The 13044-nt window shown below is 43.3% G+C and overlaps 1 protein-coding gene across 3 annotated transcripts in view; it reads right to left on the bottom strand.

Moving 5' to 3' along the window:
• Positions 1-13044, bottom strand: part of MAP2K5 (mitogen-activated protein kinase kinase 5) — a 156695-nt gene that overhangs the window by 72995 nt on the left and 70656 nt on the right. For all 3 annotated transcript variants that reach the window (XM_087972951.1, XM_087972952.1, XM_087972953.1), the window contains one exon: positions 12013-12084. In XM_087972951.1, the coding sequence (XP_087829077.1) occupies positions 12013-12084 (72 nt within the window). The remainder of the gene's footprint in view (positions 1-12012; positions 12085-13044) is intronic.

The following is a 13044-nucleotide window of genomic DNA, read 5'->3' as shown; positions in this document are numbered from 1 at the left end:
CCCCTGCTGTATAGGATGCAGAGATCTGGACTACAAACAGAGCTTCTGGCAAAGGAGTTCAGGCTAAGCCCAAGAACCATTCAGCCATTTCTTTATTTGCTTACACAGATCAAGTAGACCCTGGCATCCCTTGTTTCAGGGTGGAGTTGGGCGACTGAATGTTTCTCCTTGCACTCTGGACCTCACTCTAGGCAAGAGGTCTGGGCACCCCACGTCCCTCAGCCCACTTGGAGGGCTGCCAGAGCCCACCACCATCATGCGGCTGACCTTGACAAACCATCACCCATTTTGGGTGGCAGGGTTTCTCGCATCTCATTTCCAAAGGGGTATAACCTCTGTTGAGTAAAACAGCATAATCAACACTTTTCCCCCTCAAAAACCAAGGGCTTCATTATTTCTCCAACATGCCACCGGAGGCTCTTGAATGCCTGATTTACAAAAAAATAATAATTTACACACAAAAAATGTAGCCCCAAAATATTTGATGACTCCTCCTGGCAAAACCTCCTCAGAAATATAACAATGGCATTATTGCTACTATTATGGGATAAATTTTAAGCCAACACATATGAATGTCCTTTCAGGACATTTGAGTCACAAGTCTGGATCCCAACCAATAAGACCAAGGAGCTTATAGTGGACTGTAGAAGGAACAGATCAGACCCCCAGCCCTTGCTTATCCACGGAGACCGAGTGGAGCAAGTGGCCAGTTTTAAGTTTCTGGGGGTTACCCTAGAAGAGGACCTGACCTGGGGTGCCCCCATTGCAGCCGTGGTCAAAAGGGCCCAGCAGAGATTCTACTACCTGAGGCTTCTCAGAAAACAACAATTGAATGAGAAAATGCTGGTGAACTTCTACCGCTGCACCAGAGAGAGTATCTTAACTTGCTGCACCTCTCTGTATGGTTTGCCAATTGCACAGGGGCAGATAGGAAAGCACTCCAGAGGGTGAACGTCATTGCCCAGAGGATCATGGGTTGCCCTCTCCCCTCTTTGGAAGAGCTTTATAGCTCCCGCTGCTTCAAGAAAGTTCAAAACATTCTCAAAGATCCATCTCATCCTGGGAACCCTTTTTTTTTTTTGAACTATTACCACCTGGCAGACGGTACAGGACAATAAAAATAAGGACAAATAGGCTGAAAAACAGCTTCTATCCCAGGACAGTAGCTCTGTTGAATTCTACTGTATAGTGCAACATGAATGCAATATCAGGGGGTTTCAATTCAATGTATAGAATGTGAAGGATGTGTGTTTGTGTTTATTTTCATAGAAAGATGGCATTTAATTTCGTCGCACAAGATGCAATGACAATAAAGTAAAGTAAACTAAACTCTAATTAGGGACCCGATGTGGAATTAATGAAGGAGGAGTCCGTTCTCCCCCCCCCTCCCACAAGTCACCAGTGAGGTTTTCTTGTTTATTCTAGCTTTGCGGGGTGTGTGTGTGTGTGTGTCTGAAAAGAAAGGGCCCTGGACACTCCTCTCCCCCAGGGAGACCAGAGGCTGGGCTGGTCCATCTTGTTATCCCCTTTCTGCAAATCAAAATGCAGCAACACCTTTGCCTAAGTGTTGGGAACTTAAAAGAGTTTATGGATTTGTACCATCTCTGTGCATCTTTCCTTCCTTTGCTTTGTTGAAGTAATTACCTTATTTGTCTCTCTGGAACCCAACCTTTGTATGGTTCCCTGGCAATGAAGTCAAGAGAAAGATGGATAGTTTGAGGTCTCAACCTGGACCAACTTTACCTAAACTTCCCACTTTATTGCAGTTTAGTACATAACGTTCCCCTAATACATGTGGGGTTACTTCCCAGTGCACCAAGTGGATAAATCATGCTGGAATATTACTCCGGCTAAGTTCTGCTATGACTGGAGCATATGTGCTTCCAAGCCACTGAAGCGGAGCCCCATAAAATACACTAATTACTAGAAGTTCTGGTCACTGGGTGATTGATAACACTCTGGAGGCGACTTCTTCCAGCCCTGATTTTCTGATGGGTCTTTACCCGCCGCAGAGGCCATTATGTATTCATGACCCAGGCCTTGGGCACTGGACTCTGCTCTCCACTTTGCCACCAGTGAACCACCTTAAAAGCTGGACAACATCATCCATTGTCACGTAGATGACCTCCATTTGGCAAAGTCAACCCAGAATAGCCAATCTCTCCCTGTCTCTCAAGCTCCATCATTTACCAATCCAAAAAGCAGGCGTTGCTCTCAATATATGCATGACTTGAAAGCGGGGTGGGATTCTACCTGTTCGGACTGGTTCTATAGAACCGGTTCTTACGATTTTGCACAGTTCGGAGAACCAGAAAATCGCACCACTGGCTGGCCCCGCCCCGCCGAGTCACTCCTTATCTCGCATGCGCACCATCCAACTTGCCTGCATTGTGCCTTGACCTGATTTTTGATAAGTTGCTATTTTTCCTTTCCCTCCCCAACGATCAGCTGTTCCACGTGATTTAGATTAGCCAGAAAGCAGGAAATCATCTGATTTCTTGCTTTCTACCTAACCTAAATGGCTGTTGTACTGCTTCGCCTTCACCCAGGAGGCCTCCCTGAGGCTCAGTCAGCCGTGGTATTCGGGGGGTTGCGGGGGGGGCGGGGGACAAGTGGCCCGAGAGCAGAGCTGAACTTTCTTTAGGACGGACGCTTCTATTTTTCAGGGCAGACTGAGGCAGCAGATTGCAGAAAGACAGATCTGCGAGTGAATCTGTGATTCTGCAAGCAACTCAATCTGCCTGCCTGCTTTTGGGTAAAAGTTGCTCTTTTTGCAATAAAAAAATTCAATATTTACATAAATATTTACAATATTTACACACAAGCCATGCCCACCCAGCCACGTGACCACAAGCCACACCCACAAATTAGGCCACACCCATAGAACCAGTTGTTAAGAAATTTGAATCCCACCCCTGCCTGAAAGGGAATATCCCAATTCTCCCAATCTGCTTCTTAGAACTTTGCTTTAAAGGGGTGTTTTTGTCCAGTTGTATTTAACCCAATTTTCTATTCAGAGATCTTCCTCTATGTCATGCCATTTCTCTAAGACTGACCAAAATGCCCTCTCCAGCTTTCTATCTGCATGAGAACCATAAACAAAGGCTCCCAAAGAAACGATATTTTTATGGTTTTTCTCTAGCTCTTCTACTTAAAATTCACCAAAAGCTGAGCACTTCCTCAAAGAGTCAAAAGAGATAAAACCAGAGTTTTAAAATAACCAGCTTTGAAAAGTAAGCCCATTCTACTTTATTCAGAAAGGTCTCAATGTGATCCAACTTCTCAGAAGCATATTTTCTTAGTGGGAAGCGGGTGGGGGAAAGTTTCCAAGAGCCTTGGTCTTCAATACATTCCTTAAAGCTAGAGAATGGCATTTTTGTCCTTTAAACTTTGTCCCAGAAAGTTAACTTTTAACGCATCACTGAAGGTCCCTACTATGTTGAGCCCTGATCAATTTTCTTCCTTCAACTTGCCTCATGCAGAACTCGAATGCTGGAATGCTTGCTGGCTGAGAAACACTGGGAGTTGAAGTCCGCCTGTCTTAAATCTAGAATTCTTTACTGGCCAAGTGGGATTGAACACACAAGGAATTTGTCTTGGTGCAAATGCTCTCAGTGTACATAAAAGAGACATCCATCAAGAATCATAAGGTCCAACACTTAATGATAGTCATAGGGAACAATAAGCAATCAAATCCTACTAGGAAACAGTCAATATAAATCGTAAGGATACGAGCGACAAAGTTACAGTCATACAGTCACAAGTGGGAGGGGATGGACGATAAGGAGCGATGAGAAGATTAATAGTGATAGTAGTAGTGATAGTAGTAGACTTTGTAAATAGTTGGACAGGGTTGAGGGATTTATTTGTTTAGCAGAGCGATGGCGTTGGGGGAAAAAGTGTCCTTGGGTCTAGTTGTTCTGGTGTGCAGTGCTCTATATAGCGTTGTTTTGAGGGAAGGAGTTAAAGTCCCCAAGATTGACAAAAGCGTCTTCACGGAAGCCCTGATCACTTGCTAACCAGAAAATCCTTCTTCCTGCAAGTTCTAAGGAGAATCTTAACCCACTTTTTGTACTATGTGCTTTGCCACCCCCTCAAAACACAACTTCTTGATTGTCTTCAACCTGCCAGAATTCCCTTCCAGAGAGAACAGAAGTTTTTCCCCCATGGAGAGGGAAAAGCTGCAAGTGAACAAGATAAAGGAAGATATGCATCCCTTCTCCAGGAAGCAAGCTGTCCTCCTTGTCAGTGTCAAATGGCATCACAAACCAATAGGAACAATATTGTGTGGCTCAGGGATATTAGCTGTATGGAATTCTGTGCTAGCTAGTAGACTAATTTATATTTTATAAACTTACTAGCACCTGTCTTCTCTTTTGCGCATTCAAACTAGACTTATAACTTTTCATATAATAACCATTCAAGGTTACAATGACACTGAAAAAAGTGACTTATGACTGTTTTTCACTTTACGACCATTGCAGCATCCACATGGTCATGTGATCAAAATTCAGATGGTCATGTGATCAAAATTCATCCTATTTATGATGGTTGCAGTGTCCTAAGGATTATGTAATCCACTGTTTACAACCTTCTGACAAAGCCAAGAGGAATCCAGGTTCACGTTAACAACTGTGTTGATTTACTTAACAACAGTGGCAAGAAAGGTCGTAAAATGGGGCAGAATTCATTTAACCAATGTCTCGCTTTGCAACAGAAATGTTGGGCTCAGCAGATAATTTAATGCTACATTTATTAACGGCGGCAAGAATAACTTATGCACAGAATTGGAATAATGATAGTATGCCACCAGAGGAAAATGTGATAAAATAGTAGAATGTGCCGAGGTGAGTAAGTTGACCATGGAGATAAAGGAAAGATAGAAAACGGATTATTATTTGACGTGGAATATACTGTATGATTGGCTAAATAATAGATACAAAGTTGAATAGAGAAGAGGAAAATAAGATAATAAGGTAAAAGATATAGTAGATAAAAATAGATTAAGCAACATAGACAAGTGTATGGATAGTTAAGATTTATGTAAAAATATGTATACCGTCACAAAAGCGTTGTAATGAATGGAAATGGTGTTGTATACAAGAAAATTTGTTCAATAAAAATCATTTTAAAACAAGAAAAGAAATGTTGGGCTCAACTGAGGTCATTAAGTCGAGGGCTACCTGTACAGTGTTTTTGTTGACACATCTCACTCCAGATTTTCTTAGCTTTCTGAGTCATCATCCTTGAAGGAAGCGTCCAGTTAACCTTTCTTCCCTTTAGTGGAACACAAATAACCCACTAATCCATCACAGCTCCAACCAAGATATTCCTCAGTTTTAAATGCTAGTTTCTTATCAAGATATTCTCCAGTTATGACTCTCGAATTCTTCATAGAGCAAGATGGCTCCATTAAGTAGTTTTTCATAAAGATGTGAGTCGGCTTTTCGTGCTTTTATTTATCAAGATAGTTTACTTCATACCCTCTTCCTGTTTGTCTCATCATTTTTAATTGCTATTCTTCATCACAATTGCTTCATGCTACTGCTTTGCCATATTTTAATCGCTTTTTTAAAAATATGTTAGTTATACTGTTACGCAGTTTTGGAATTCTGATTGGAAGAAGAGTTTTATTAATGTTATAAATAAAAACCATATTGGGGCATATGTAAACAGCTGTTGTCTATACTGAATTAAGTGAAATATAATTCCTGAATAAGAATAAATGACATTATCCAGTTTGGAATAAAAATACAGTACTTTAACAACAGTAAAAAGCGTGCTATTTATATGCCATCTTTGTGCTAAATAAATGGCTTTTGGTATTAACTTTATGGAAAAATATAGTCCAATCAATGATGTGAGGCAGAGATCTCCAATCTTTCCAGCTTTGCAGACTGGTGTGTGTGTGTGTGTGTGTTTGTCTGTTTTGGTGCAAGCAGTGAGGCAACTATGTGTGTGCGCAGATGCATTTCCACCGCCAGGTTCCAAACGGTTCTGTCAACCATCCCATTTGGCACATCCAAAAAAAGAAACTCTTGGCACGCAGGAACTACCACGAGTAAAACTTCATTGAAAGATCCATTCAGGCCCAGCAGATGCAAAGTCAGCTCTGAAGTTTTCCCATGAAACTTTGGTAAAACCCCATTTTCATCCCTGGTTCATTGTCCACCAATTACACTCAGTCTGTCAGCCTTCAAGAATCTTTCTTCTGCTTGTCTTTCTGGCTGCCATAGTAACGGGGGGAGGGAGGATAAACTGGGAAGAGTGCTGGAGGCTTGAGTTGGTGAAATGAAAAACTTGGGAAAACTTTCTTGTTTATGCTTACTTGCTTACTGCTGCAGCTGTAGCATCTTATCTATCCAGGCCAAGGTCAACGGCCAGGCGTCTGAATCACCAGCTAAAGATGCCACACATGACATTATCTCAGATTGGATGGCCAGTTTGAACTATTGTGGGTGGGAACTTTGTCATAACTTTGTATATGTGATTTTTGCGCCTAATGCCTCAGATCTCGAATTCTTTTTGATGCTACCACTTGATTTCCAGTAAAAGTCCTTTTCTCTAGAACAATGGAGTCTACGGTTTTCTTTCTTGGATTTTGAATGGAGCTTCACCTGACTCAGTCCTTTTGTTTTATGGAAACATTCTTCGCCAGCTGGTATCTCTGAGAACCTGGCCTTGGTGGATATCTCCTCTCGAGTGGCAGGAAGGCTCTCCGTGCATTCCTTAGCCTCCCCACACCCTAGAAATTTAACAAAAAACCCACCAGTTTCTGTTTGGCAAACGGCAAGCCGGAAGTTGATGCAGGCAATGAAGAAAGCCAGTCATCTTTGACAGGCTCAAAGCCTGGGGGTGGGCCACAGCCTGGCGCTTGGGGAACCCCTGATGTAAGGGCTTTGATCCAATTGAAAAAAAGAGAAAGAAAGGAACTCTTTCTCCCTTTTGGGGGGATATCTGTTGTGGTTCACCAGCAGCAGGTGTGGACGGCTGAGGTCTCGGATAGCGAGGACTCACATGAGGGACTGGCGTGTGATGCAGGGATGGGGCCAGGACCATCAGGGAGTGGAATGGAGACTGGAGATTGTGGCGGCTGGCAGCAGTGAGGAAGAGCCCCCTGAGGAGCCTGTGCCCAGTGTGCATGCGTGCAGGGCTGCTCGAAGGAAAGAGCAGCTGCAGCAGCACGGGCAACTCGGGAGTACAGTTGCAAGGTAATGGCCCCTCCCTTAAGAGATAAAAGCCAGCTGAGAAACTGGAGTTCTTTGCAGGAAGCAAAGAAGTTCTTGCACTCAAGCCTTGTGGAAGTTCGGACTATCTTGGTTGGTGTTTTAAGACTTTTTGTTTGGAATATTTCTTGGCAACATAATCTAGTGCTTTTGGCAGCCTTGCACAATCTTGGCAACGTGTGATGACCTGGCGGCACGGCACAGAAATAACACAGGCAACTGGCAGTTCAAACCACCCCTTTATTGCTCTAAATTTCCCCAAAACGCTCCCCATTTCTGGCAAGTCCCAGAGCAAAGTGATATCTCACACACACACACACACACACATACACCCCTCAAGCAGCCTCTGGCTGCAAATAGTCCAGCCCAATGCTGTGAGAGCACCACGGCTGCAAAACAAGAAATCCAGCAGGGCAAGTCGAGGAGCCCAGGAAGCAAAGAGGCACGAAAGTAATCCAGAAATCCAGAAAGAATGCAAGGAATCCAGGAGCGTTCAAACGTCGGCACTCAACACTCCAGGAATTCAGCATTTGTTCCTGACAAATGCCCCTCCCCACAGCGTCTCCTTAAAGTCTTAGATCCCAGGTGTGCCTTGTGAAGAGGGGCGGGGTGCTCTCCTTCCGAGCAGCCGGGGCAGTCTGCACTGTTCTCGCCTTCTCTCCACTCTCCGTGCTCTCGGATCAGGAGGGGGAGGCCCTTGCTCATCACCTGAACTATGTCTCTCATGTTCACTGCTTAGACTCTCTTGGTCATCCTGTCCCCCCTTCCTCCCTGCCTACAAGCCATCCCAATCCTGAAAGGCCCTGGCCTGACTGGGCCTGCTCCTCCCCATTTTCCTCCCAAGCCAACGAAGCCGCTCTCTCGATCTCCGTCTGTACCAGTTCCGGCAGATTCAGGCTCTGACGGGGGCATGACACGGTGTTTCCCAATTGTGGCAACTTGAACGTGAGTGGACTTCCAGAATTCTGGGAATTGAAGCCCACCCATCTCCTAGTTGGCAAAGTTGAGAAACATTGTTCTCAGGGGCTCCTGAAATCACAGGAAGGAACGGCTTTCAAGCTACAAGGCATTTCATTTGAAAAGTATTTTAAAGGATGCCACCCTTATTTTTTTTTTTAGTCTGTCTCTTATAATAGAGTGATTTAAAGCCACCAAATCACTGATGGTTCCTTGGATAGTTGGTTATAAAAGGATGATTTTTATTAGTCTGGGAAAAGTTGAAAATGTGGTAGAGAAAACAGTTAAAGCAATTTAAAACAAATCATACCGTAACTACTGAAATGTGCCTAAATCCATCTAATGCGTTCAATTAACAACTACTTGAAATCTTTAGACTAAGAATGAGGAAATAATGCTACTTTAAATGGAATTACTTAATACTGACCTCCTATCTTTCAGAAAGAGATGCAGAGTTAAAAGTTGAGCAGCGCATGATTAAGGTTTACAGGAGTGGAATGAAAAGGGGTATGAGTCATGCCACCTGGTCTAGTAATGCATCAATTCTAGGCCATTCTAGAGTTGTGGGCATCAACTCTACCCCGTCTCTGAGATGCAAAAGCCATCCTGCTTCTGTTGGGATGTCAGTCAATCACCAAATTTGACTGTTGAAAATGTAAGAGATGACCAGGCGAGGAGTCAAATGTGACCAAGGGAGGAGTCAAACGTGTCATCACTCATGAGTCCCTGTGCACCCACAATAAATCTAAGTCCAGCCCAGCTTGAATGCCTTTCTTATCTCTCGCTAATTTCCTTTGACCGTTAGTAGTTCACATTCTTGTAGAGTTGCAATAAATCTTTATACTCATTTGAACTGCCTGAATCTCCTGATTTTCCCAGCACTTGACAGAAAATGCTGAAGAAAACCACACTAAGACCACAACTCTTCAGGACTGTAGCCACATCTTTGAAGATGAGTGAGGACACAAATGATGACTTCTGGTTTATCAACCTGAGCCTGAACACAGGGGCAAAGAAATGAACAGAACAATGCCACGGCTGGATGACAAGAGGAATGGCAAAATCTCAAATACAACTCAAAGAGTTGTGACAAGAAGTGGTTGGGGCTATTATGGCAACGGAGATAAAAATGCCAGTCCCCGCACAATATTACAGGATTCATAACCAGGTCCCCAAAGAGGGTACATTTTGTTCTCATTTTTCTTCTTCTTCCATAATCTCTTTTCATAGAAACAGAAATCAGGAAACCCATTTAAGCCCCTTATATTTGTTGTATTATTTCTTTCGAGAAGTACATTTCAAGACAGAATGCTGACCATAAGTAGACTTCATATCCCAAATGAAAGAGGGTAAGGTTCAAATGCTCTTCAAGATCTTCAGAGATGTTTTAGATGAAGGCATGGAAGGGATGCCCATAAAATCTATGATTGACACATAGCCGGGGAGGGAGGGAGGGAGGGAGGGGAGCCAATATCTCAACAGAAAAGCTCGGGGTTCAAAAGGTACCGATAGACTTGAACATTGGGCCCTATCCAACGGAATACTTTTTGGTGGTGAGAAATGTAAGGTTCTGCATTTAGGCAGGAAAAACCAGGTGCACAGTTAAGAGTTGTAAGTGGTAGCTGGCTTGGCGGTTGCACTGATGAGAAATCTCTGCGTATCTTGGTAGATGCAGATGAAGCATTCACTAGCAACGTGCTTCAGTTGCCAGAAGAGCCCTTGTGGTTTGGGGCTGCATGAAGATCTGAGGCAGGGGTCCCCAAACTTGGCAACTTTAAGACTTGTGGACTTCAACTCCCAGCATAGCTGGCTGGAGAATTCTGGGAGTTGAAGTCCACAAGTCTTAAAGTTGCCAAGTTTGGAGACCTCTGGTCTAAGGGAAGTGCTATGTTGCACAGGTCAGACCAACTATGGGATATTGTGTCCAGTTCTAGTTGTCACAATTAGAGGATGGACTGGAAAGAACACAGAGAAGAGAAGCAAAGAGGGGGGGATTAGAGACCTTTGAATGAGCTTTATCCAGATTTTCTGGGTGGAAAACCCACTCTGGTTTCAATCCCCTTGAAGCTGAATAAGAACGCTCATGGCATCTTATAAGTTACAATTACATTAATACAAACATTTGCTCTCATTCTTGACTGATTTTTCTATCGATATATTCTTTTGTGTCAGCTGCAGATAACTGCAAGATTCCAAGGTCTACTCAACTTTATATACTTATTTTAAAGTGTCAACCCTTAGCGCCATCCTTTCAACCGTCCAATTTGCATTTTTTTTTTTGCCCTTTGGATGTCGTTTGTCATTTGCACACAAAACACCACACTGCTTGTTCAGGAGGGATCATCAGCTACAGGTTGGAAGTTGAATTTCTCCAGCTCCTGGATTAATTTAAGCTGCCTTGTGATTTATTTATTTTGTGATCCATAACTCAACAGAAGTATCAGACCAGGATTCTTTACCTGGGAACTCAGAAATCGGTTCCTCGAAAAGAACAAATGGGAGTAATAAATAAGTTCCAAAGAATTTATGAATATCACGACATGAGAGAGAACAAGACTGTATCCTATTTTAAAACTGCAGTCTTTTCCCCCCAATAAAACATACATTGGAAAGAACCTCTTCAGCTTTTACTTCCTAGGTCAGGGGTCTCCAACCGTGGCAACTTTAAGTCTGGAGCTTTGCTGGCTGGGGAATTCTGGGAATTGAAGTCCTCCTATTCTGTCTTTTGGTTCACTTGCTGAATTTAAAGACAGATAGATAACTCTACAAATTCTTCCATACAAAGTTTCTTTTATTGGATTATATTAGGTATCCTCAAGGTAACTCACAGTTATGTTGAGATGCAACTAATGTCCAATTCTTTGCACAGTTGAAATCATAGTGTAAATGATAGTAAACTTTCTATCCCATATTTCATCCCATTGTCGTAGAATCAGGGGGTAGAGGGGCTACCATGAGGTTGTGTTCAGGCAAGAGTGAGGGAGCCTCCCCCAACCCACCAAGGGTCAATTCAGTGACCAATCAGGGTTACAGATGTGGCCACATGACATGAACTACATTTCCCAGGATACCTTAACTGTATTTACCAGGATGCATTCCCTTAAGGGGACCGCTCCCAATTCCTAACTAACTATACCTGGCTGGACAGCATACTCCCCGCCTGGAATTATAAATTCCACTATTAACTAAAGAGCAAGTAACAGTATAACTAAGATAAACAGTAAAGACTAAAACTAACTGAATAGCAGTTAACTATATAACTAAGAGAAACAGTTAGCTATGTTACTATTTACTGTTTCTCTTAGTTATATAGATAACTGTTTATCTTAGTTATATAGTTAACTGCTATTCAGTTAGTTTTAGTCTTTACTGTTTATCTACAGCACACCTCCAGACTGAAAAGGTGCCAAGGTTGGAGGCCCCTGACCTAGTGAACTAAAAATGGAACTGTTCAGAGCAGGAAATTCCAGCATCGACTTCAGGTCCCTGACCCAGCCGTCTTTAACAGCCGTGACCTTTGGTGACTTGGGATAAAGGCACCACTGCAGCTGTAACATCTCAGCAGTTGCAGCCTAAGACTTGGCAAACCCTCTACAAAACCCTCATTCAAATACTTTCTCTTCTTAGAAGAGACCAAGAGAAGCTAAGATTGAAGACCTGGACATTGTCTTGGAGACCCACCTTAATGGTTCTTCTCCCAGCCAAAGACTGATGAAAGATTCCTTTTTGTTCTTTCTTTCATTTGCAGTTCAGAATTAAAGGTGTTATTTTTTTGGGGGGGGGGGGAGGGGGAACAAAAGAAAACAACAACAACAGGTAAGACACTCACCTCCATGAAGGAAATTCCCAGACTCCATACATCAGAATGGATGCCGTACTGTTCTCCGGAAATTCGTTCTGGCTGTTAAAAACAAACAGAGGAAGGGGACAGTTGAACCAAATGAAATGCCAAGAAATAGTAGCATGATAGCTTGTAAATTATGCAAGAAACAAAAACTCGCGTTTCAAACATTCATGAAGTGCCTAAAGGCATTTATTGCCTCCATTTACGGTACTAATTAATACCGGCAAATTTTAATTTTGATTCCCCCTGCTGCTTCGGCAGAATGTGGAGGCTTAGCCATGGGCCATTATGCACTTGAGAACAGGCCTCTCTCCCCTGTGCCTCAGTACTCCTGAGGAAGTGTTTGAAGAGGTTCACCTGCACCCCAAAACCCAGAAGCCCGGTGAATGTAAAGCCTAAAGCTGTGAGGTTGTGGCAGGAGCTCTCAGATTCAGACACAGGTTAACAGTTGGAAGGGACTTTGTAGCTCATCTAGTCCAACCCCCTGCCCAAGCAGGAGACCCTACACCATTTCTGACCGATGGCAGTCCAGTCTCTTCTTGAAAGCCTCCAGTGATGAAGCTCCCACAACTTCTGAAGGCAACTTCTGTTCCATTGGTTGATTGTTCTCCCTGTCAGAAAATTCCTCCTTATTTCCAGGTTGAATCTCTCCTTGTTCAGTTTCCATCCATTATTCCTTGTCTGGCCTTTGGGTGCCTTGGAAAACAGCTTGACCCCCTTCCTCCTCTCTGTGGCAGCCCCTCCAATATTGGAAGACTGCTAACCTGTCTCCCCTAGTCCTTCTCTTTCCTAGACTAGCCAGACCCAGTTCCTGCAACCGTTCTTCGTATGTTTTAGCCTCCAGTAATCCCCTAATCATCCTGGTTGCTCTTCTCTGCACTCTTTCTAGAGTCTCAACATCTTTGTTATAGTGTGGTGACCAAAACTGGATGCAGTACTCTAGGTGTGGTCTTACATACTTTAGGAGAGGTGATCTCATCTCACCCTCTCCTTGTTCTGTGGATTAACATGCTGGGC

The sequence above is a fragment of the Notechis scutatus genome, chromosome 11 (assembly GCF_049901735.1).
Source record: "Notechis scutatus isolate UNSWTSFEM ecotype Mainland chromosome 11, rNotScu1.2, whole genome shotgun sequence".
Taxonomy (NCBI): domain Eukaryota; kingdom Metazoa; phylum Chordata; class Lepidosauria; order Squamata; family Elapidae; genus Notechis; species Notechis scutatus.
Note: the sequence above shows the minus strand (reverse complement) of the source record. Positions and strands in the feature narration are given on the sequence as shown.